General features: G+C 53.0%; 9 protein-coding genes across 9 annotated transcripts; 7 read left to right on the top strand and 2 right to left on the bottom strand.

The window, feature by feature from the left end:
• Window positions 1–159: 159 nt before the first annotated feature.
• On the top strand, window positions 160–1,681 carry BBA_06680 (phosphotransferase enzyme family protein; the record flags this gene model as incomplete). The annotated part of the gene is made up of 2 exons (XM_008601777.1): window positions 160–446; window positions 502–1,681. 2 exons carry the CDS (start codon window positions 160–162, stop codon window positions 1,679–1,681), a joined length of 1,467 nt encoding a protein of 488 aa, XP_008599999.1.
• A 1,933-nt stretch (window positions 1,682–3,614) lies between these two features.
• BBA_06679 (uncharacterized protein) lies at window positions 3,615–5,892 on the top strand (the record flags this gene model as incomplete). Its single annotated transcript, XM_008601776.1, has 3 exons — window positions 3,615–4,331; window positions 4,393–4,625; window positions 5,103–5,892. The coding sequence occupies 3 exons, from the start codon at window positions 3,615–3,617 to the stop codon at window positions 5,890–5,892; spliced, it is 1,740 nt and encodes a 579-aa protein (XP_008599998.1).
• Window positions 5,893–6,043: 151 nt separating this feature from the next.
• BBA_06678 (NAD binding NADP oxidoreductase coenzyme F420-dependent, putative) lies at window positions 6,044–6,925 on the bottom strand (the record flags this gene model as incomplete). Its single annotated transcript, XM_008601775.1, has 1 exon — window positions 6,044–6,925. The coding sequence occupies one exon, from the start codon at window positions 6,923–6,925 to the stop codon at window positions 6,044–6,046; it is 882 nt and encodes a 293-aa protein (XP_008599997.1).
• Window positions 6,926–7,607: 682 nt separating this feature from the next.
• BBA_06677 (uncharacterized protein) lies at window positions 7,608–9,338 on the bottom strand (the record flags this gene model as incomplete). Its single annotated transcript, XM_008601774.1, has 1 exon — window positions 7,608–9,338. One exon carries the CDS (start codon window positions 9,336–9,338, stop codon window positions 7,608–7,610), a length of 1,731 nt encoding a protein of 576 aa, XP_008599996.1.
• A 1,301-nt stretch (window positions 9,339–10,639) lies between these two features.
• Window positions 10,640–11,944, top strand: BBA_06676 (tRNA nucleotidyltransferase; the record flags this gene model as incomplete). Its single annotated transcript, XM_008601773.1, has 1 exon — window positions 10,640–11,944. One exon carries the CDS (start codon window positions 10,640–10,642, stop codon window positions 11,942–11,944), a length of 1,305 nt encoding a protein of 434 aa, XP_008599995.1.
• An 810-nt stretch (window positions 11,945–12,754) lies between these two features.
• Window positions 12,755–14,644, top strand: BBA_06675 (C6 zinc finger domain protein; the record flags this gene model as incomplete). The annotated part of the gene is made up of 1 exon (XM_008601772.1): window positions 12,755–14,644. The coding sequence occupies one exon, from the start codon at window positions 12,755–12,757 to the stop codon at window positions 14,642–14,644; it is 1,890 nt and encodes a 629-aa protein (XP_008599994.1).
• Window positions 14,645–15,175: 531 nt separating this feature from the next.
• BBA_06674 (NADH:flavin oxidoreductase/NADH oxidase) lies at window positions 15,176–16,647 on the top strand (the record flags this gene model as incomplete). The annotated part of the gene is made up of 3 exons (XM_008601771.1): window positions 15,176–16,030; window positions 16,130–16,483; window positions 16,588–16,647. 3 exons carry the CDS (start codon window positions 15,176–15,178, stop codon window positions 16,645–16,647), a joined length of 1,269 nt encoding a protein of 422 aa, XP_008599993.1.
• A 524-nt stretch (window positions 16,648–17,171) lies between these two features.
• On the top strand, window positions 17,172–18,704 carry BBA_06673 (flavin-binding monooxygenase, putative; the record flags this gene model as incomplete). The annotated part of the gene is made up of 1 exon (XM_008601770.1): window positions 17,172–18,704. One exon carries the CDS (start codon window positions 17,172–17,174, stop codon window positions 18,702–18,704), a length of 1,533 nt encoding a protein of 510 aa, XP_008599992.1.
• Window positions 18,705–19,098: 394 nt separating this feature from the next.
• Window positions 19,099–21,015, top strand: BBA_06672 (uncharacterized protein; the record flags this gene model as incomplete). The annotated part of the gene is made up of 5 exons (XM_008601769.1): window positions 19,099–19,166; window positions 19,306–19,379; window positions 19,430–19,720; window positions 19,908–20,755; window positions 20,971–21,015. 5 exons carry the CDS (start codon window positions 19,099–19,101, stop codon window positions 21,013–21,015), a joined length of 1,326 nt encoding a protein of 441 aa, XP_008599991.1.
• Between the last annotated feature and the right edge of the window lie 255 nt (window positions 21,016–21,270).

The following is a 21,270-nucleotide window of genomic DNA, read 5'->3' as shown; positions in this document are numbered from 1 at the left end:
TCGCCGTCTTGCTCCGCCGAGACCTGCAGCTACCCGAGATCGCCGTCACTAGCGATCAGAAACACGGCACCACAGACAAGCCCGCTCGGCGGCCGTTTGTCATCGTCAATTGAGAAACGTCTTAGTCGCCAAAGCTGAACGGGTTCTGGACCCTGAAACATGGGCCGACAGCAGTTCAACGATGCTTCTGTCGCCGACCGCATTCTGACGGAGCGGGCGCGCTTCATTTCTAGCATCAAGGACCGCGACGTCCTGCGCCTGGCGTCGTCGCAGCACCCGTCGAAGCAGCCTTGCACTTTTTTCCGGCCGGCGATCCATGGGAGTTACAATGTCTGCTACTTTGTCGCGTTTGTGACGGGTGAGAGGTGGACGGTCCGAATTCCGATACGGCCGTGTCTCAGCGACGGCGGCCGTTCCAAGCTGGCTTCGGAAGTGACTACGATGAAGTCAGTAGGATCTGCATACCTCAGAACTGAGAGGGTAAAACCTAACCTTGTGTAGATTTGTGGAAGTACATACGGATATCCCGCTACCGCATATCCAGGATCATAGTGTAGACGGCGCAGACGGCCCTCTGTCAAGATACCTAATCCTGGACTATGCCGAGGGTACCCAACTAAGTTCGATCAATATTCAATTGCTGGATAAGGAGAAAAAGAAGCAATTATACTCATCACTGGCGAGGATATTTCTTCAACTTCGAAGACTCACCTTTCCGTCCTTTGGCAGACTGTATCGCACTGACGGCGACGAGCTCCGTGTTTCCAACGACATCACCACCAAGGACATTAACATACAGGAAATAGAGGGGCTTGATCCTCGGAGTTTACAACAGCAGTTCTACGGTGAGCTCGAATCTCTGCCAACGGCCTCGAATTACACGGAGACGCTCATCCGCACTGCGTATAATGGCTTCTTCAAAGGCACCGACAGCGTCGATCCTGACATGATTGACAGCAGCTTGTACCACCTGGACCTCTTCCGACAGCACGCCGCATTCTGGCTTGATCCCAAAATCTCGCCTGTGCAGTTTGTTCTCAGCCACGGCAACTTGACCCCGGACAACATTCTGGTTGATGAAGGCACAATGGCCATCACGGCGGTGCTGGACTGGGGCTGGAGCCGGGTGGTGCCGTTGCAGTACTTTACCCCTCCACTATGGCTTAAACACGCCGACATTGCCAACCTCGCCTGGAAGCACGCCTACGACGGCTACATCTCGCAGGACCTGGGCGCCTTTCTGTCCGTCGTGCGCGCCGAGGAGCGCAGGCTGCACAAGAGCAGCATGCTCGCCGACCAGTGGGAGCGCACCAAGCACGACGGCGGGTTCCTCATTGCCCACGCGCTGGAGCACTGGCGCGACATGGACGCCGTCGCCTTTCGCTACCTCAACGCGCGCTACTACGGCGGCACATCGGACTTGGACGGCCGCGTGGCACGTTTTCTGCAAGATGACCCGCTGCGCGGACTCGTCATTGACATGAAGGAGCGGCAGGCTAGAGGCGAAGCGGCGTACGAGGTGGAGCGTCAGACGAGGGCGCCGGATGGAAGCAGGATCGCGAGCAGGTTGTGGCCGGGCACGTCGGCGCTGCAGGGCAGCATGATGCTCCTCACTACGGGCGTGGGGTATGGGCTGTGGAGGTTGGCGTTGGCATCGGCACGGCGGCCGCCAAGAATATAATGCGGGTTGATAGGGCATCGTGGTATAAATGAATGGGCGGAACGAATTTCTCCCGCGTCTTCCTTTGACTGTTCTCCTCTCTTTCGCAATATACGGCAAGCCCACCCTGTATATCAATGACAAAGTAATAGCGGCTGTGTGCATTGCGAAAATCAGAAATAGCTAAGTGTCCCGCAAACAATTTATGTTCCTTCATTACCACCCAAATCTTGATTATAGATTCTTAGTTATAGATTAAGAAGAAAAATAGAGCAGTTGGCACCATGTCTATAGCAGCCAAATCCTTCTCATATTAGGCAGTAGCGCTAATAGGACAGGGAGTCGCATAATTCTCCGCTAAAACGGTATAGGCTTGCTGCAACGTCACGTTCTGAAAAGCCGAAAAAAGAACAAGTACCGACATATGCAGTTGGCCTGCATGTCAGAAGCGATCCTGCGGATGCACACTTCTGTCCCGGCAATCATTGACAAAGTCGAGTAGGTCCTCGGGCAGGCGCCGAGCCGTGGTAAGTGTACAAGGGTGAGAGAGCCTCTCCCGCCCAATCATGGCCATGGCTGTCAGGACCCTGCCATATTTGACGGCATAAGAACGCTAATTATGCACGACGACGGCGGCGGCCTTGACAATGCATTGTCCTGACGACGGTCGAAGAAATACCGCCAGTGTCCTAGAGGCAAGTCAAAGCAAGTTTATCGATTTGGCTATTGGCAAAAACGGCTTCGCGCAATTGATTGCTGCCGCTAGTGAGGCCTACGCGCCCAAGGGATAACTGGTATACACCATTGGAAGTCGTCAGCGGTGTAAAAAAAAAAAAAAGAAAAAAAAACAAGAATGTGTTGCATGCTGACCGCCCGTTGTCATGACATTGGGATCTCTGACCAGTATTTCGCTGATCAACGTGCTGCGTGCGTCCGCGGCGGCAAGCCAAACCTGGCAAGCCCAAAACCTTGATGGGGGCGGGCGCATGTAGGGTTTTACATGGAGTTGGCAGAGGGTAAGGCTATAGGAACTTTTGGCAATGAGACTCTGGCGGCTCTGTGAAACGTGGGAATTGAAGCTTGCCCCGCTAGTGAATTGCATCGTTGTCCATTGCTAGCGCGGGGAAGAAGCTACGCCGACTTCCAATCTTTTATTCAATCGCCATTGAAGCTATTCCAACGGGGAAGCTCTCGTGAGGTAAATTAGGCCGTGGAAACTGGCCGCCGAAAGTCACAAGCCCATTGTGAAACTGCGATCGCAATCACAAAAGTGTACAGAGAGGGGGAAGATGTCTCGGTACTGCAATATAGTTCTTCAATCACAGTAGAGGACCTGGACCAATCATCTGTTTTTCAAGGCGGATCACTTGCCTATAAGAATTGAATTTATGCCGGCATCAAACTTGGCCGGAGCTCTATAAGCGCTGTCTGCGACATGCCGTGTGGGGGAGGGCTCAGACTGGGCGAATCATGGGCTTGCCGCCCACGATCCGTGATTGTGGCGTTTGATGCCACCCTAGAAAGGGCGAATAATGGGTCGCCCGCTGCTAGAGAACTGCATGCAACCCTTGTCCAATCATCAATAATCTGCTCTATTCTTGGACCCGGGCTTGACCAAGGGCGCTTCCACGACTTGCGTGGGGCTTGATCGTGTCTTGCCATTCGATATGGAGAGCGGCCTATGTAGAGACCAGAAAGAATAGATTGTTATTGAAAGCGAAATGGACTGTCTCTGATAGAGTCTGGCAAAGTTCAAGTATATAGAATTGAGGCTAGCCCTGCATCGGTGGATAATTGACCCCAGGCAGTCATACTTTTATTTTGTTTTTTTTATTTTGTTGCAGTCATCTATCTCATCACCAACTTTCGCATCGCCCTTTATCCCTTTCCATCTTGATTCATTGCATCAATTGCATCAATTGCATCACCCGTTTGCCATCAACCTACCTACCAAATGTCCCACATTGCGCCCCGGCCTCCGCAACGTCCGGCTCACCGCCAAACTCGTAGCAATTCCCAAACCCTCGACCCGAGACTGGAGCTTGTGGGCAAGCTCGAGGGCTGCATTGGCAAAATCTTGGAAGCCACAAAAGCATACAAATCACCCCAGCAGCAGCACCACACTGCCCATCAAAATGCCAACCAAATGTTCCAGCAGAGGGTCATGGCCTCGCGAGGCCAGATGGGAAACATGTCGGATCAAGACTGGCTGGGCACAATGATGCAGTGTCTGAATGAAAGCATGAGGACCCAGCAGAGCTCGTTTGTGCGCAACACGACTCTTGATGTTGCCCTCAGGACCTTTGCCGCCGGCATTTTCGAAGCTCTCGGCCCGGCGTACTTTCAAGAGCCCTTGGACAAGTACCTGGCTGCGTCGAAGCCCATGTCTCCTCAGAATACCATCGCTGGACATTATGCTCTTGACCGTTCTGGTATTCCCTCTCCACCTAGAGAGATGGGCCCGAACCGGAGCATCCTGCAACGTCTCGGCACACAAAACATTCCGCCATCTCCTACCCACGCCTCGCCTTTTCCTTCTACACACTACCAAATGGTCCAAAGATCTGCGCATAGTGTCAGTCCCAATGGAGCACCCGCACCGCAGCATCAAATGCGGGCCATGCCCATACTGCAACGACCCCTACCACCGGCGCGCCAACCCCGCCGTCCAGTAAGTTTTTTTGGCTTACTCAAGAACATTCTCTGCATTCTTGCTAACAACCAAGTTATAGCCAAAGCGCTCATCTCCGACCGAGCCTCTGAATCCTTTAGCACAAAAGAGAACCTATACATCCGAGACTCTGCGACAGGCAGCCGGCTCGATGGGACCTCTGCTTTCGCCTGCTCAGGCACAACCCAGCCACAGCAATACTCTGAAGCCTTGGTTATGTATAGACTTTTGGGATGTACAGCAAGAGAGAAATTCACGAAGGAGACAAGCCATTCTCGGCTACGGGGGTAAATGGTACGTCTTTCAATGTCATCGGCATCAAGACGTTCTCTTTTTCAAGACGGCAGAAGGTGCAAGACATCACATGATAACTCGCCATGCCATGCCGAACCAGCACATTGACTTTTTGGATATTGTGCAAGAACTCGGTGTTGAGGTGATGAATTGTGACGTTGCACGTGCGGACAAGAACAATCTCGACGCTGTCCACTTGTGGAACCAGTCTACCTCGAGTCCAGCGGCACAAGAATGTGCAGCAGAAGTGCAGGGCAATGCCAAAATATCCGTTCGGGCACCCATTTCAATCACGACACAGTCAGTGCCTGCTGCTGATTGCTTGTCGAGTGCGAGTTCGGCGTCGGCGTCTTTCCCAACAGCGCAACTCGAGTCTCCTAGCATAGTTTTGCTCTCAAAAGATGAAGTGGACGAGGAAGCAACTGCACAAAAGGCAGATGTTGTCATCAAAACAGAAAAGATGGATGTGGATTTTAGTTTTTTGGCGACGAAAGTGCAGCCGCATTCTCTCATAACCACGGCGAGCTGCTCCACGCAGTCATCTGAGCCCGCCAGCCTACCGACAGAGCGCCTCGAGACGAGTAGAGAGTCACCAAGCTCAGTTTCAAAACTCGAGAGCCGAGAACCTCTTGCTCTACATGTCGCGAGGAACGTGCAGAGCCCGGAAAGAGACGAGCCCGTGGTATCTCCAGAGAAGTCTGCCAAGGACAGTTTTGCAGTGACAAGCACTGCAAAAGCGCCCGGAACGCCCGAAAATGTCGAGCATATTCCAGAACTGACGCCCAACTCACCAGAGTCATCTGATCTGAGTGGACCGTCGTCCCTTGCAGACTTTGACTCAATCGAGACACAACCCCCAGGCAGTGACCCAAAGATTATCGATGGCAAGCTTGAAGAGGGTGAAATTGACGAGTCGTGTATCCAAGTTATCCCGTACTCTCTGACCATGTCGGCAAAGATGTTTACATCTTCCGAATCGGGCAACAAGAAGAAGAAATGGATCAGTGCTGCTGGCTCAGCGGCGCCCTCTGGGTTGTCCTCTGGATTGCCGAGGAAGAAGCTGCCCTCGACGCCAAAGTCGGCACAGACGAAGAAGAAGAAGAGAGAACGCCAGTCGTTTTGGAGCCCGTCTCAGGAGACTGGACCAAGTGCCCACGATCAATTCAAGACCAGAGCGTGCAAACAGTGCGCCGAAAGGTTTTACTTTCGAGCTCAGCTTGCGACGCATATGCAAACCGAACATGCTGAGATCATAACTGTAGAATAGAGGCTAGCAAAATGAACAAAGACAGCCAATAGTGGCTTGAGCATGCAAAACACCTTTCATGTTGGCTAGGGAATATCTTACAAGTACATCTTTTTTTCTTTCTAATCAACTCATGTGCCTGTGTGACTTACCCCCCCCTCCCCTTCTGTATCTACTCTGCCTTTGTGCGAGGCGTCATGACTTTATGAATCGCAATCATGTCATCCCCTCCAAACCCCCTCTCCACCGCATCCCTGTACAAGGCATTACACACCGTCATCAGCGGCGTCTGCGCGCCCACCTCCTCCGCCGCCTCCTGCACCAGCTCCGTCAAGTTGTAGCAGTCCCGCATCGCCGCCTGCGGCGACCAGTCCTCTGCAATCATCTTGGCCACTTTCAGCTTCGAGTACGCCGACGCCATGGGCCCCGCGTCGAGCACCTGACCAAACGCATCGACGTCCAGCCCCTGCGCGCGCGCCAAGTTCATCGACTCGGCCAGCCCCGCCGTCATGGTAATCAAGAACAGATTCGTCGCAAACTTTGTCCGCAGGCCCATGCCAATCTCGGCGCCACAGTACACGGCCCGCTTGGTCATGGTCGTGAGCAGCGGCGCCACCCGCCGCGCCTCGTCGCCGTCGCCGGCCAGCATGCCCACCAGCTGGCCCTGCTCGGCGGGCACGCGGCTGCCGCTGACGGGCATCTCGAGGAAGCGCCCACCCGCTCGCCGCACCTGCTCGTCCAGGTACCGGCTAAAGGCGACGGAGACGGAGCTCGTGTTGATGAGCGTCTTGCCGCGCAGCGCAGCGCTAAAGTCTGGGTCAAAGAGCACGGAACGGTACGCCGCCTCGTTGAAGAGCATGGTAAAGATGACGTCCGACTGCCGCAGGACGGCGGCGGGCGAGTCGGCAATGGTAACGGCGGCGGCGCTCGTGGACCGCCGAAAGGGCTCGTATTTGGCGGCGGTGCGGTTCCACACAGTCAGTGGGAATTTTTGGGCGAGGTTGAGGGCCATGGGCGTGCCCATGAACCCGAGCCCCATGAAGCCGACGCGCATGTTTTGGTTGTTTGTAGAGAGAGAGAGAACTAACTGGGTTCGTTGGGAGGTTGGTGGAATTTGCGGTAATGACGCACGTGCAGCTTTGGGGGGTTAACAAAATGGTGGCATGCACTATATCTAGAGATCTACAAAAAGGTTGAATTTGGCTTGTACATGTACGATTTTATTCTTGGCGAAATGTCATAAGAACTGGAGCAAAAGGGCGCGCCCCATTGGCGAGTAGTCAATCACCAGGTAGTAGTAGCCTAACTAGTAGGTACAACAACACTACTGTGATTAAGCTTTCGCAACGTTAAATAAGTTGGCACGGCCCCTGAAACGGCAACAAATTGTGTCCATTTTAGGTTGCTCGGCTCAAGCCTGACTTTTCCCCAGGTTTCAAGCCTCTGCCGCTTGTAGCCGTCACTGTCGATGATGTCGGCGCTCTGATTAAGCTTTTCTCGAGTCAAGGCTGAGTCACTCAAACATAGCAAGGGTTTGGACTATGAAGAGCTAAAGATGATACGACGACTGTGGCACAGACGGATAAACACTGAACAAGCGAGCTCCTTTATCCGGTCTCAAGGACACTGTCCCGTGGCGCGACGAGCAAATAAACATTGCCACAAAAAAAAAATCATGATTCGCATGCTATTCCTGAATGATAGTGTTGCCGATGCTCTTCCCGTCTCGTGTCATCTCAGTTGTCGCCCATTTCCACATCCTTGACATCTTGGTCCGAAAACTCAGCCTCGCTCTCAGAGTAGTCGGCCGCAAACTTCAAACCTTTTCCCCAACGGTTCATTATCTGCTCTTCCCTCGGCAGTCGTACGTTGCTGCTGGCGGCAATCTTTCCATCTTGACGCCGCAGCGCGATGCGATCCAGGATGTAATTGCAGCAGTGCCAGATTCGTTGTCGATTGCGAAGCCCCTTTGAGGTTGAGTACATTTTCTGAAGCGCAAAGTAAAGTTTGCGCCAGTCTGTACCATTTCGAGGGAGCAAAGTCACTGGGACAGGCTCGGGAACAAAGTGGCAGATGGCCTCGAGTTCCTTGACCTGCGCCTTGAGCTCCCACAGGTGAGCACGCCTCTGGGTCCAGGTATCCCCATCCGCCTCGATTGTACTGACCCAATTTTTGAGATAGCCTAAATGATGGCTCACTGCAATCGGATCTTTTGTAATCTCAGACTGCGTCGTGGTCGCCCAGCCAGAGTATGGGCGGGTGCACCACGTTTCCCAGATCCAGGGCATGCCGTGGCGGATATAACCAAAATATGAAGACTGCGGGAGATTGGGCGATGGCTCCGAAGACAGTTTCATCTGCGCAATTCCGTCGGTGTCGACGTTGATGTTGGTAGTCTCGCCGGACATGGGACCTACAAAAGGTTCGTCGGTTGCTAGCTGCTGCAGTTCATCATCGAGTGCAGGTACAAAGCAAGGGTTTGCAGTAATCCATTCATCGCCTTCAACATGGTCCCATACCTTGTCTTTTGTAGCGCAACGGACCGCTTCATCATGGGGAAAGATCTTATCCGTAAAGTGATGCGTTGCCTCGACCTTGTACCAACCAATCAGGCCATCAACATCGATGGTATTCAGTCTGTTTAGCGACGCGCGTTTAAAGACCTCGAAGCATGCAGGATGAAAGGGCATTGCAGCGAGATGTCGCTTTTCGCAAGCACTTGCCCAATTGTGCACGTTGAAATGCTCTTGCCCATGGCGCATCGGGACAAAGATGGTGGCGCAACTAACGTCTGAGTCGAGATGGTCTCGAAGTCCTGACAGATAGCTCGGGCACTTATCATCGACTTCAAAGTCTTCGTCCCCCTTCTCTGGCTCCCAGTCACTGAATTTTGGACAGAGGAGTTGAAACGTGTTGCAACCTCGGAGTTCTTGAGCAGTGATGTTGTGCCCAGTGTAGGCATTTCTCAGAGTACAGTTGGGGCCTGAGATGTGCTCCCGGCTGGGCCACGACTGGTCCCTCTTTTTATATTCTTCAGTGAGTGGGACGATAATCATGCCGCGGTCTGATGGGGTATTGATCAGAAACTTGATGTACTGGTTGTCATTGACTTTGATTTCCATCTCGTCTTCATCTTCCTTGTTGTCATCGTCGTCGTCTTTAAACGTGTCGTCAAAAGAGTCATCACCACTCGCTTTGGAAGGTGGTGACATGGATTGGTGCTTGATGTCTTTTGGGTTTTCCGCATCTTCAGAAACAAATGAGACGTCTTCATCGTCGTCGTCGGCGGTGCCATCGTTGGTCACCACGAAGCACCCAACACAGTCCGTTTCGTTGCTGATGGGGACTCCTTGACACAGTCGTCGCGATGATGCCTCTGGAGGCTCGTCGACCAATCTCATGCGGCCAACATTACCGCTGACACCGCAAATCTGGCACCGAAGGTCGGTTCGTAGTGAAGAGACCATGATGATATATTCAATCTGGCGACAGGACAATGCAACAAATTGTTTGACTGGCTGCTCTTGACGGGCTTGGTGGGAGGACCACAGGCATGAATGGGCGACGAGAAGCCATTTTATACGAGTCGGCCTGCGAAAGCAACTTTCTTCTGTTGTGTTTGTTGATGTGTGACTGTTTCGCACTCGTGCAAGAACGATCAAAGAAGACGCCTATTGAGGAAGTAGCCAAAGGCCTCACGATGCCCAGGAAGGAAGAATACGGCTCTGCTCGAGTTGTCACGACGCGACAAAGAGACGAATACATGTATGCTGCGGAATGAGGCTGGCCTAGTTGATTTCGTCGCTTCCCCTACAGCTACTTGCTGGGAAGCTCAAAGACGCAAATGTTTTCACGCCGTCGTTAAAAGTTACCCGTGGCAGCCCGCAAATTCGGCACAACAGCGTGAATTATAGTGGTATTGGCGGATCGCATTAGGCTGGCTCTCAGGCCTCGAGCACTGCCAAACAATGAGCTGCGGGCCGCGCTTCTTATTACTCACACTGCTGTGAGCTTATGTTTATGCTGGGAACCTTTGTTCACGCTGGTACCAGGAATTCAAGTTGAAGTCATTTTGCCTGTTGTTTTACAGATTCAAGTAACTAATTATAGTCACCACTCTTGCAAGGCTTTTCAACATTACAGCGTAATACAGCGTTGAGTCACGTGGAAATTGTGTTTGATACTAGGTATCGAACTGATGCGCTGCATTGCCCCGCTAGCAGATTTACGAGTCACTTTGTTAGTCAACGTATGTACAGGCTGATTCACATCATCAAAAGGTGTAGATGCGCATTTTTACAGCCAAATCATCTCTCGCGATTTCACCAATTTCTTCTATCGAGCCGCAAAACGACGCGCTGTGATGAAACTCGATGCCAAAAAGGCCAATCATCAGGCCGATGACGCTTTCCAGACACGTCACAACTCTTCAGGTCAATCAGCATCTGTCACAAGCGCCAGTCTACGATTGGACAAAGAGATCAGAACCATTACTTTGCTGCCAGCAGAACAGCTACTGAGAGAATTCCTGCTTGAATGTGCACAGTCTTTTCCTGGGCTGGAAATGTGGGTTACAGGAGGTTGGATCCGTGACCGCCTACTCGGGATACCTTCTTCTGATCTTGACTTGGCCCTGAGCAATTTAACGGGTAAAGGATTTGGCACATTTTTGGAAGAATTTTCAGCAAAGCCTGAAGTGGAATCTAGATATTCGCAAAAAGCAGCCAAATTGGGCGTTTCAGGCTCCCTTTTCACCCGGTTTCACATCATGAAGAAGAACGCAAACATGTCCAAGAAACTGGAAACAGCTGGCGGGAGATTGTTTGGCTTGGATATCGACCTGGTCAATTTGCGCAAAGAGGTGTATGACGGGCAGACTCGTAATCCAGACATGGAGTTTGGTACTGCCGAGGAAGATGCATTTCGCCGCGATGCAACAGTGAATGCATTGTTTTATCACTTGAAGAAACAGCAAGTTGTCGACCTCACTGGCCTCGGCCTCCAGGACTTGGATGCGAAGATAATGAGAACGCCTCTCAATCCCATGCAGACTTTCATGGATGATCCTCTCCGAGTTCTGCGCTTAATACGGGTTGGAAGTAAGCTTGGCTTTTCTATCGACCCTGAGGCGGCGTCGTGCATGCGGAGCACACAGATACGTCGGGCACTCGACACAATCATCACTCGCGACAGAGTTGGCGCTGAGCTGATCAAGATGATGGCCAGTCCAACTCCAGAGATGGCTTTCACATATATCTTTGACTTGCACCTCTATGCACCTATTTTCATTCGATTGGATGCAGAGCTACTTGAAGCACTCGCGCAACAGTTTCCTTTTCTGGGAGTCAACTCATACTCTCCATGGCCTACTACCTGGCCTCGAGCATACGAGCTTCTCGCTCATGTTCTGCACGACCAAAGCAACTTGTCACTTTTGATAGCCGCCGACGGCAGCACAGACTCCCTTTGGACAATGGCTGCGTATAGCCCACTTGCGGGGTTACGACACAGATTACTCAAGGAAACGGTACAAGAAGCAGCGGCCTCTATCAAAACTACGGCAAAGATAACACAGCTTCTCGAAAGCTCGTTGAAAAATTTCGACTCCATTGGCAAGGTTGTGGCAGACGTCACATGTTCAAATGAGAATTGCTATTCGCGCAGTGCATGCGGCATGGCTATCCGCTCCTGGGGCGCAACTTGGACTACACAAGTCGCATACGCCATGCTATCAGAAGCAGTATATGACGATGCAGAGTACGAAACTAGAGGCGGTCATGATGCTGAATGCTCTCGAGATGCGCACGCTCGCAAAATTGTGTTGGACAAGTATTCAGCTTTTGCCGACTTTATTATCCGCCACAACTTGCAAAACGCGCATTCTCTTCGCCCCTTGCTTAACGGAAGAGAGATTCAAGAGTTGTTTGGTTTAAAAGAAGGCGGAAAATATCTCAAGAATGTAATGGATAAGCTCGTGGAATGGCAGTTTGACAATGAGGATGCCACCACGGAACAATGCGAGGCGTGGCTAGTACAACAGCGAGACTGCCTTGGGGTGCCCCAAGCTGTCTAGTTGCTAGCAAATGATTAGCCTTTGGGGGGATTTCTCCACAGACACCTTCATATGAGAATACCTGTCATTCAGCTTGCATATTTTTCGGGCTTTTTTCTAGGGAACGGGGAGCTGGCGAGTACCTGCTAGCACCACCAAAAAAATAGGCGAGTATTCCACAGGCGTTACTCCATACTAAAGTAAAATAATACCCGTCTTGATGCCTAAAGATGTTGGATGCATAGATGAGCGAAAAACTATAAATGATCAATGTGGCGCTACTTGTGTACTTGTGCCTTTTATCTAGACATTGATCCTAATAAGTAAGACATATTATAGTGTCATTATGACCTCCTCACCGACCTACATGAGACGACAGTTCCGACGCCTGCATATGACAAGAAGCGGGACCGCAATACCGAGAAAAAAAAAATCTTGCCGACCGTTCGGCAAATGTTGGGCCTTGTAATGGCAGCCTTAGTTCGAAAACCTCGTCTTTGCATCCCGCTAAATCTCTTTGGCTAACGAGACAAGGTTCAAACGCATCAGCCCTACAGCAGACACAGCCCCAATCTCGAAAGCACAGGGTAATTTTTTCCAGATGCAGAACGATTGCGAGTACTACTGCGACGGAAATAAGCCCCCGCAACCGAGTCATCCCCGTCGTTCCGTGGAGTCGCCGTAAACTCGCCCGGGGAGGTCCGGCGCCGGGGGGGTGCCACATTGCGAAAACGCAAAGTTTTTTTTTTTTTTTTTGCAGCTACGTGTTTCCGCTGGCCACAAGGGGGCTCTCTCTCGTTCTTGCCCAGGGCTGGGCAATCTCCCGTCTTCATGTCAAAACCTCGCGAGGAGATTGGCCCGCCGCTGTCGCCCGACTGTGGAAGTAGCTCACTCGCCTCCACAACAACACCTTTGACAAGACCTTCAACCACGTCCCCGCAAGCTCCCATTGTCTCGGTCTCGGTCCGGGTCCGGGTCCCGGTCCCGGTCCGAGTTCGCGTCAGCGGCGGGCGCAATGGACCACGGTCGCGCCAGGGCTGCTGGACTTGCCGCACGAAAAAGGTAAAGTGCGACGAGACGCGACCAAAATGTCTGCGCTGCATCCGGCTCCGCCTCTTGTGCGACTACGAGCCTCGTGATGATCATAATGATAATAATAAGCGCACATCTTTCAAAGAGCCCCAACAAGACGGAAGCGCGCCGGGGCAGTGCTGCCGGCGACGCGCCGTGACGAGCCAGCCGTGGCTCTTGCAAGTTGCGCCGTGGCGGCGTGCCGCGAGCGTGCCGACGATGCACATGCCCGTCTTTAGCACGGCAGCCAATTCGCTAAAGCTGACATCGCTGGACCACGAGGCGATTCGCTACTACCGCACGACGTTTTCCCAGAGGCATTCGACCAAGAATACAGACTTTTCCTTTTATTCCGTCATTTTCACCCTGGCTGAACGAGACCCTCGTGTGATGCGCGGCTTGCTGGCGCTGGGCACGCGCAACATGTACCAGGGGAAAATCGAATCTCATAAAGACCAAAAGGCAACGCGCGGATGGTCAGGCCTGGGCCACTACTCGGCTGCGCTGCGCATGATGGCTGATACCATCAGTGCCGGTGAAGATGGCTTGATTGACTTGGATGTCGCGCTTGCGGCCATCTATCTCATGCTCATGTATGAGCAAAAGTTTGGCGACGCCAAGTATTCAGGCTGGATGAACCATTTGAAAGGAGCTGCTCTGCTGATACAAGAACGCTGCAGCGACTGGCCTGCGCAGTTAAAAGCCGAGCCTCGGAAAGCCTTCAAGGCATCGTCGTCTTTGCCCGTGTCAGATGAAACAACAGCCTCGTCGTCTACGACACAGACGCCGCCTTTGTCCGTGTTTGCCGCGCGCATGCTGGTATACTTTACAATCATGGACGGGTATGGCTCGACCTTTGGCTTGGGAGGCCAGGTCAACAAGGTTATGCACAGGATTGCGCAGGCCCATGACCCGGACATGTCACCGACAGACGCCTTTACCAAGCTGCATCGGTACTCGGACGGCATATACCGAGCGGTTTTCCGACGTAATTATCCAGCGAATGAGATGCTGGCGGATGTGGCAAACCAGTCCATTACCGACATGTGGCAAGCTTGCTGCGTCTTGCGATACCTCGTCGCCGACATTTCCAACTATAAAGGAGATGCCGCTCGACGTCGCCTAGACGTGGTCCAAGAGTCGGCCGATTACATTGCCGAGAGCTATCCAGAACTCGTCGCCCTGGCCACGGAGATTTCTCCCGATGCGCATGTCCCCGAAATGATGGCCACCAACTTTCGGACCTTTATACCGCTGTACTTTGCTTGCTTGCTAGAACTGCATCTGCAGAGGTGCGAGTTGGAAGAACAACAACCTGCTGATGTAATGACGGCCGACGAAAAGAAGACGACGACGGCAACCTACATTGCCGTGATTATGAATCTGGCCCACCAAATCTACAAGCACGCCGGCTTGGAGCTGCTGCATCTAGTCACGTATCCTTTATTTCTTGTCGCGCTGCAGACAGACGCCCGCTCGACGCGGGATTGGATCCTGGCGCGGTTTCAGGACCTGTCTGCTTTTGGACCGAATATCGGCAGAGCGCATGCATTTTTGCAAATGGCGCTGAAGAAGCAGCAAGAGACTGGGGAGAAAATCAACGTGCGCAAGGAGATGAAGGCTAGCAAACTGCCAGTGTTTGTGATATAGCAAACTAACTACAAAACATGATGACTAAAACACAAAAGGCAACTGAACGACTTATCGAAAGGAGGCCCTGCTATAGCCAGTTAGAAGTAGAGTATTATTTTCAAGTTGGACCGCCGTTGACGGGACAGAACCTCGGTATAGTCTAATCACGTAAGTGGCAAGACCGGGTTTAGTCCCCGGATTAGTGTCCACCAAGCCAAGATAGCCCGATCCTCCGAGTTTTGTTTTATTACTTGTCAGGCCACACCTTCTTCAAGCCGAGGCGGCGCGGGCAGCCAAGTCTAAAACTCCGCTGTTTTTTTTTTGCCAGGGCCGTGGGTATGCTACAAGTCCGCTCCAGCCAATTTACTAGTTACTGCAACCGGGGGCTTATCATTTGCGTTTGAAAGACGTAAGTGTTTTTGTGCCTAGCTTATAGCCTCATATAAGAGCGGCGCTCCACCAACACGAACAATATAGATAAGACAAGTCAACATTACAACTTTGCTCAACTTGATTCAAAGACAAAGGAAAAAAAAAAAAGAAAAAAAAATGTCCAAGCAGAGTTTGGAAATTGCAAACCCCATTACACTGCCATGCGGTCTCACCCTGCGCAACCGCCTGGCCAAGGCCTCCCTGGCGGAAGGCTGGGCCGGCCGCGACCGGCTGCCTCACGACGACCTCATCGAGACGTACCGTCTCTGGGCCGAAGGCGACTGGGGCGTCATCATCACCGGCAACGTGCACGTCGACTCCACCTACCTGGGCGGGCCCGAGGACGTGAGCCTCAACGAGCGCATCAGCCGCAACGCGCACATTGAAGCCTGGGGCCGGTGGGCGGCCGCCAGCAGCGAGCGCGGCACGCCGACGCTCGTGCAAATCAACCACCCGGGCCGGCAGTCGACTATCGGCGCGGGCACCAAGGGCCTCTTTGGCAAGTCGATTGCGCCCAGCGCCATTGGCGTCAATCTCGGCCCGGGACTCGTCGCCAAAGCCGCGAGCGCGCTCGTCTTTGGCACGCCCCGCGAAATGACCGACTTTGAAATCGACGACGTGGTGCGGCGCTTCGCCACGACGGCCCAAGTCGCCGAGGCTGCGGGTTTCGCGGGCGTCGAGATTCACGCGGCCCACGGGTACCTCTTGTCGGCCTTCTTGTCGGCGCGGAGCAACCAGCGCACGGATGAGTACGGGGGCACGCCGAGGAAGCGCGCGAGGATCGTGGTGGAGACGATTCGGGCGATTCGCGCGGCCGTGTCGTCGCCCAAGTTTTGCGTGGGCATCAAGATTAACTCGGTCGATCACCAGAGCGCGGGCGAGTTGAAGGGCTGCCTGGAACAGCTTACTGAAATCACCAATGCGGGCGTCGATTTCCTCGAGATAAGTGGAGGAAGCTACGAGAATCCTACGGTATGTATATGTATATATGTATATATATATATATATATATATATATATTAGACCCATGTCTCGTCATTCAGTCTGGTTTGCTAATGTTTCTTTTTACAGATGGTGAGCTCGGTTGTGAGTGAAGCCGGCGTCAAAGTTTCCGCCAGCACGGCGACTCGTGAAGCCTTTTTCCTCGACTTTGCCCACGCCATCCGCCAGACGTTTCCCGAGCTCCTTCTCATGGTCACGGGCGGCTTCCGCAGCCGTCTCGGTCTAGAGCACGCCGTCAAGAGCGGCGCCTGCGACTTGGTCGGCGTCGGCCGGCCGTCCGTCGTGGAGCCGAGGCTGCCGCGGAGCATCGTCTTCAACCCAGACGTGCAAGACGAAGACGCAAGGCTGCCGACAAAGAGCTTCTCTCAGGCTACGCTTAGTCGATGGCTTGGTATCAAGGGACTAGGAGGTGGCACCGAAACGGTACGTAAAAGTATTATACAAAGTTGTAAAAAAAAAAAAAAAAAAAAAAACAAAAACAAAAAGAAAAGAAAAAGATGGCGGTACTAATTTTTTTCACGTTACAGATTGGATATATGGGTGAGATTCATAGAATGCAAAAGGCCGCCGCCGCCGCTGGAGTGTAAGTCGCAAAGCCATGCCCTCGATTGTTTTCGTTTTTGGTTTTCGAATTATTATTTCGCACATGGTAGCTTTCTAGATAGACTGCACGCAATTGAATGAATTCTGACGCTAAAAAAGCATGACACAACAATACATGTATGTTGCATCACCAAGGACCGCGACAAGTTCTTATACAGACACCGAGTACAATGCAGATCGCCCATGTATTGCCAAGGACGATTCGCTTATATCAACCCCGCGCTGGCTCCAAGACATCCGAGGCAACTTGTAGCCCAACTGCCCAACTAGTTCAGTTCAACTTTTGCCGACGCAGTGTGGCTTTGCTCCATCTAGTTAGTCTCAGTACACTCCACCGGGCCGTGCAGCGTGCGCCGTCGCCGACGGGTTAGTTGGGCCGCGTCCAAGACGGAGCATTGTTATATAGACTAAAACCCCAGGTTTTTTTTAGATGACAATAAAAAAAAAAAAAAAGATTGGTTCTGAATCTACTTTGTTAAATTTATCCGAAATAGTAAACCTCACAAGTATGCCAGCACCAACATCCAGTCCTGGTCAAAGAACCAGCCACACCGACTTTGACCTCATCATTGTCGGCGCAGGCATTGCCGGCATCAATGCCGCCTATCGCTTCCAGACCGGCGGCGGCGGCGGCACCTCCCACCACCACCACAGCTCGTATGCCATTTTCGAGGCGCGCGATGCCGTCGGCGGTACCTGGGATCTCTTTCGCTACCCGGGCATCCGGTCCGACTCGGACATTTTCACCTTTGCCTTTCAGTGGAACACTTGGCCAAAAAGGGGCACCATGGCCAGCGGCGCCGAGATTCGCGCCTACATCAAGGAATCGGCGCAAAAGACGGGCATCTACGACAAGATCCGCTTCCGGCACAAGATTGTCGCCGCCAACTGGGAGTCGGAGCACTCGCGCTGGGCAATCACCACTACTACGGTCCCCGGCGGCGGCGGTGGTGCTGCTGCTGCTGCACAGACCAAGATTTACTACAGCCAGTTTGTCTATCTCGCGACGGGCTATTACGACTACGAGACGCCTCTTTCTACCACTATTCCCGGAATCGAAAACTTCCAGGGCAAGGTGCTGCATCCGCAGTTTTGGCCCAAGGACCTCGACTACACGGACAAGGACGTCGTCATCATCGGTAGCGGCGCCACGGCGGTGACCATGGTGCCCTCCATGACCGACAAGGCCAAGCATGTGACCATGTTGCAGAGAAGTCCGACCTACATTTTTCCTCTGCCTCAGTACGGAACGCTGGCCCAAATTGTGCTGTTTCTCTTTCCCCGGCCCGTCGCCCACCTCATTCTCCGCGCGGGCTGGATCCTGCAGCTCGTCTTTATGATTCAGTTCTGCAAATACTTTCCCGGCATCGTCCGCCGCGTCATCAAGCACGAAAACGTCAAGCGGCTGCCGGCCGAGGTGCCCTGGGACCCTCACTTTAACCCGCGCTACAACCCGTGGGAGCAGCGTCTCTGCGCCTCGCAAGACGGAGACATTTTTGCTGCCCTCGGCACCGGCAAGGCAAGCGTCGTCACCGATACCATCAGTGTTGTGACGGAGAAGAGCATCAAGCTCAGTTCCGGGAGCGTTTTACATCCCGACATTATCGTCACGGCGACTGGGCTGCGGCTCAGCTTTGCGGGCGGCATGGACGTCACCGTTGACGGACAGCACATGGACCAGTCCAAGCAGTTTCTGTGGAAGGGCACCATGCTGCAAAACGTTCCCAACTTGTTCTTTACGATTGGCTTTGAAAACGCGTCGTGGACGCTGGGCTGCGACTGCGCGGCGCATCTGACGGTCCGCGTCATTGAGCAGCTGAGGCAGAGGGGGCTCAGGGTTGCGGTGCCGCGCATGAGTGCGTCGGATCAAGAGACAATGGTCCCCAAGCCATTGTTTAGCCTAAAGGCGACGTATCTGGACAAGGTCAACGAGCAGCTTCCCAAGGGAGGCAGTGGCGTTTGGGCGCCTCGAACAAACTACCCAGTGGATCTGTGGAAGTCGACATATGGTGACATTGAAACGGACCTAGAGATGAAGTAGATGTACAGCTAGTCTACAAACGATTAAATAAAGACGTATCAAGACTTTTCAAGACGTATCAAGACGTATCAAGACGTATAAAGACGTATCAAGGCGTATCAAGACGTATCAAGATGTATCAAGACATATCAAGACGTATCAAGACGTATCAAGACGTATCAAGACGTATAAGACTTATCGAGACTTATGCACCAACGTCTTGAATTCATGTGCTTTTGTTCGCCCTGTCAAGGCACATCGAAGCCAAGCTTGACCACCTCTCCGCGGCTGATCCCTTCAAAGTACCCATCGTGTGTGTCCTATCAACAATTTTAATCATTAGCAACGTCTCCAATCAGACTGTCTATGACGTCTCATCTACTTTCTTCGTAAAAAAAAAAAAAAAAAGGCCATCATGTGTAGAAGCGTCTCGAGACTGAATTTCAAAATAAAGTGGCTGGGTGATTCAGCTGCCGCCTTGCAGTAAGTAGCGGTAGGCCCTCGCAGCCAGCAAGTCTCAGCGCAACCAGGCTTGAAGAGTAGCCAACCAAAGCTGTCACAAAAAGTGCCAAAAGGCTAGTTAGACGTTGTGGCACATTTGATATAATGTGCGATGCCGCAGGAAAAATGTTTTCGAGTCACCGCGCTCGCCCCCAAGTACCCGACCCCTCACTCATCTAACATGGCCCAGTCCGCGTACGTGGTCTGCGCCGAAAACATTTCGCTGCTGCACCTTTTACAAAAAGTACCCGAGCCACCGTCTGTCAACCTTGTCCCTCCGATCGAGCACGATGCAGCGAGGTATACGTTGGGTATGGCGACGGAGCGCTCGCTGGCTGGCGCCCTCGCGTTTGTGTCGAGCATCACGGACAGCCCCAATTGCATCACGGCCGTTTGCGTACAAGAAGAACAAGGCCAGAAGCTGCAGATTCACGTAGCCATAAACAAACAAACACCAAGAGAGAATAATGTGACGCTGGGCATAATCTGCAGTGGTTTCAATCAGATGTTTACGCGCCTCTCTGATTTTCAAGGTGGTATGTCAGTCGGTACGAAAGCTGTCTGAATCGCGAATTGACTTGGGGTTCTACGCAGGCAACTGTGAAGAAGACCTTTTCGTGCAAATAGTCTCATTATGCAGATCCAGGATTCTTTGTCGGCTGGGGTATCAGAAAAAGACGGCGTCTAGATGTAGGAGCCCGCTCGACACTGTCCTTGACCAAGCCACACAATCGCTGCTACAACTCCGAAACGGAGTCCAAGTGCCCAAGATGGCCAGATACCACCAAAATGCTTCAAATTTGACCGCACAGATTGAGCAGTTTTTGGAAAAGTCGGCCAAATTGGTCAAAGTCATTCGCAGCTGGACTATGCACAAGACAGACAATGAGCTGTGCGCTGTCATCGATGGTCTCTATGACTTTGTTGCAATGGACAAGTGGAAGGCTGTGATTGACTTGATTCCTGGCCGTTTGATGGATCCTTCCTCCAGAGAAAGCTTGGTAAAAATGCTTCAAAGAGGCTCACGATACAGACACGTTGCGCGGGTTCTGTATCGCGCGGCCAAAAAGTATCCCATCGCCCGGCGGATGGAGGCGATTGCCGTGCAGCTGCCCGAGCGCGCTTTTAAAAGACCATCTCCATCTTCGCCGCCTTCCTCTCTCGAACGGACCTCTAGCAGAATCCTCGCGGCCCCAAACCACAGCGTCGACCGCCTCTGTCAAGCGCTCAACACCAACGCCGACGATGCCCGCACCGAATTCAAAGCCCAGACGCACAAGACCCTCACCGAGGGCAAGTTTCACGCTGAAGTCCAGCTCCTCTGCCAAATCCTGTCCCAGCCTTCCTCGCGCAAGCCGCCGCGTGTCGTCTGCGCCAGCAAGGACGCCTGTTTTCTGTGCAACTGCCTGCTCCGGGCACACGCCAAGCTCTACACGCCGCGCTGCCACGGCAAGCTCTATGCCGGATGGCGGCTACCGATGATGACGGCCGAGTTGCGGCCGCTACAAGTCTCGATTAACCGGATGCTGGAGCAAAAGATCCGGAGCAGCGCCGCAGCGCTTCTGCATAGTGTGGGCGGCGCGCGACGACGACGTGGGCGACGGCAGCACCTCTACCCGGACCCGTGTGAGAGCACCTGCTCGACGGCGATGCGCTCCGACACAACGGTCGTGGCGAAGAGCCTGGGCTCGGCGGATGGGGGGACACTGAAAGAGAGTAGCACCTCGGAGCTTTCGGTAGCGAAAGATTGTTCGCCTTCTCCAGAGACGACTTGCTCGTCACGTAGCATGACGTCCCTAAGAGCAAAGGAGTCTCAGCGTCTTATGGGTGAGGATGCTACGGCGCTGATGGAAAAAGACGACTCGCCGGATATATCGAGCAGCAGCGATACCGCGAGGCCGGCGGAGAAGGAGGATGCGCAGAGTCTTGTGGGCAAGGACAGACGTTCGGATAGCCGTCATTGGACTATATCCCAGAGCTATGCCCTCGCGCAGGGCGAGGTCGTCGCGTCCAGCATACCACCCAACACGGCATCAAACACGTATACCGCGGAGCTGCTGCGGGTGCAGCTGGAATACACAAATAC

This window comes from Beauveria bassiana (assembly GCF_000280675.1).
Source record: "Beauveria bassiana ARSEF 2860 unplaced genomic scaffold BBA_S00020, whole genome shotgun sequence".
Classification (NCBI taxonomy): Eukaryota; Fungi; Ascomycota; class Sordariomycetes; order Hypocreales; family Cordycipitaceae; genus Beauveria; species Beauveria bassiana.
The sequence above is the reverse complement of the archived record's forward strand: the minus strand, read 5'-3'. Positions and strand labels throughout refer to the sequence as shown.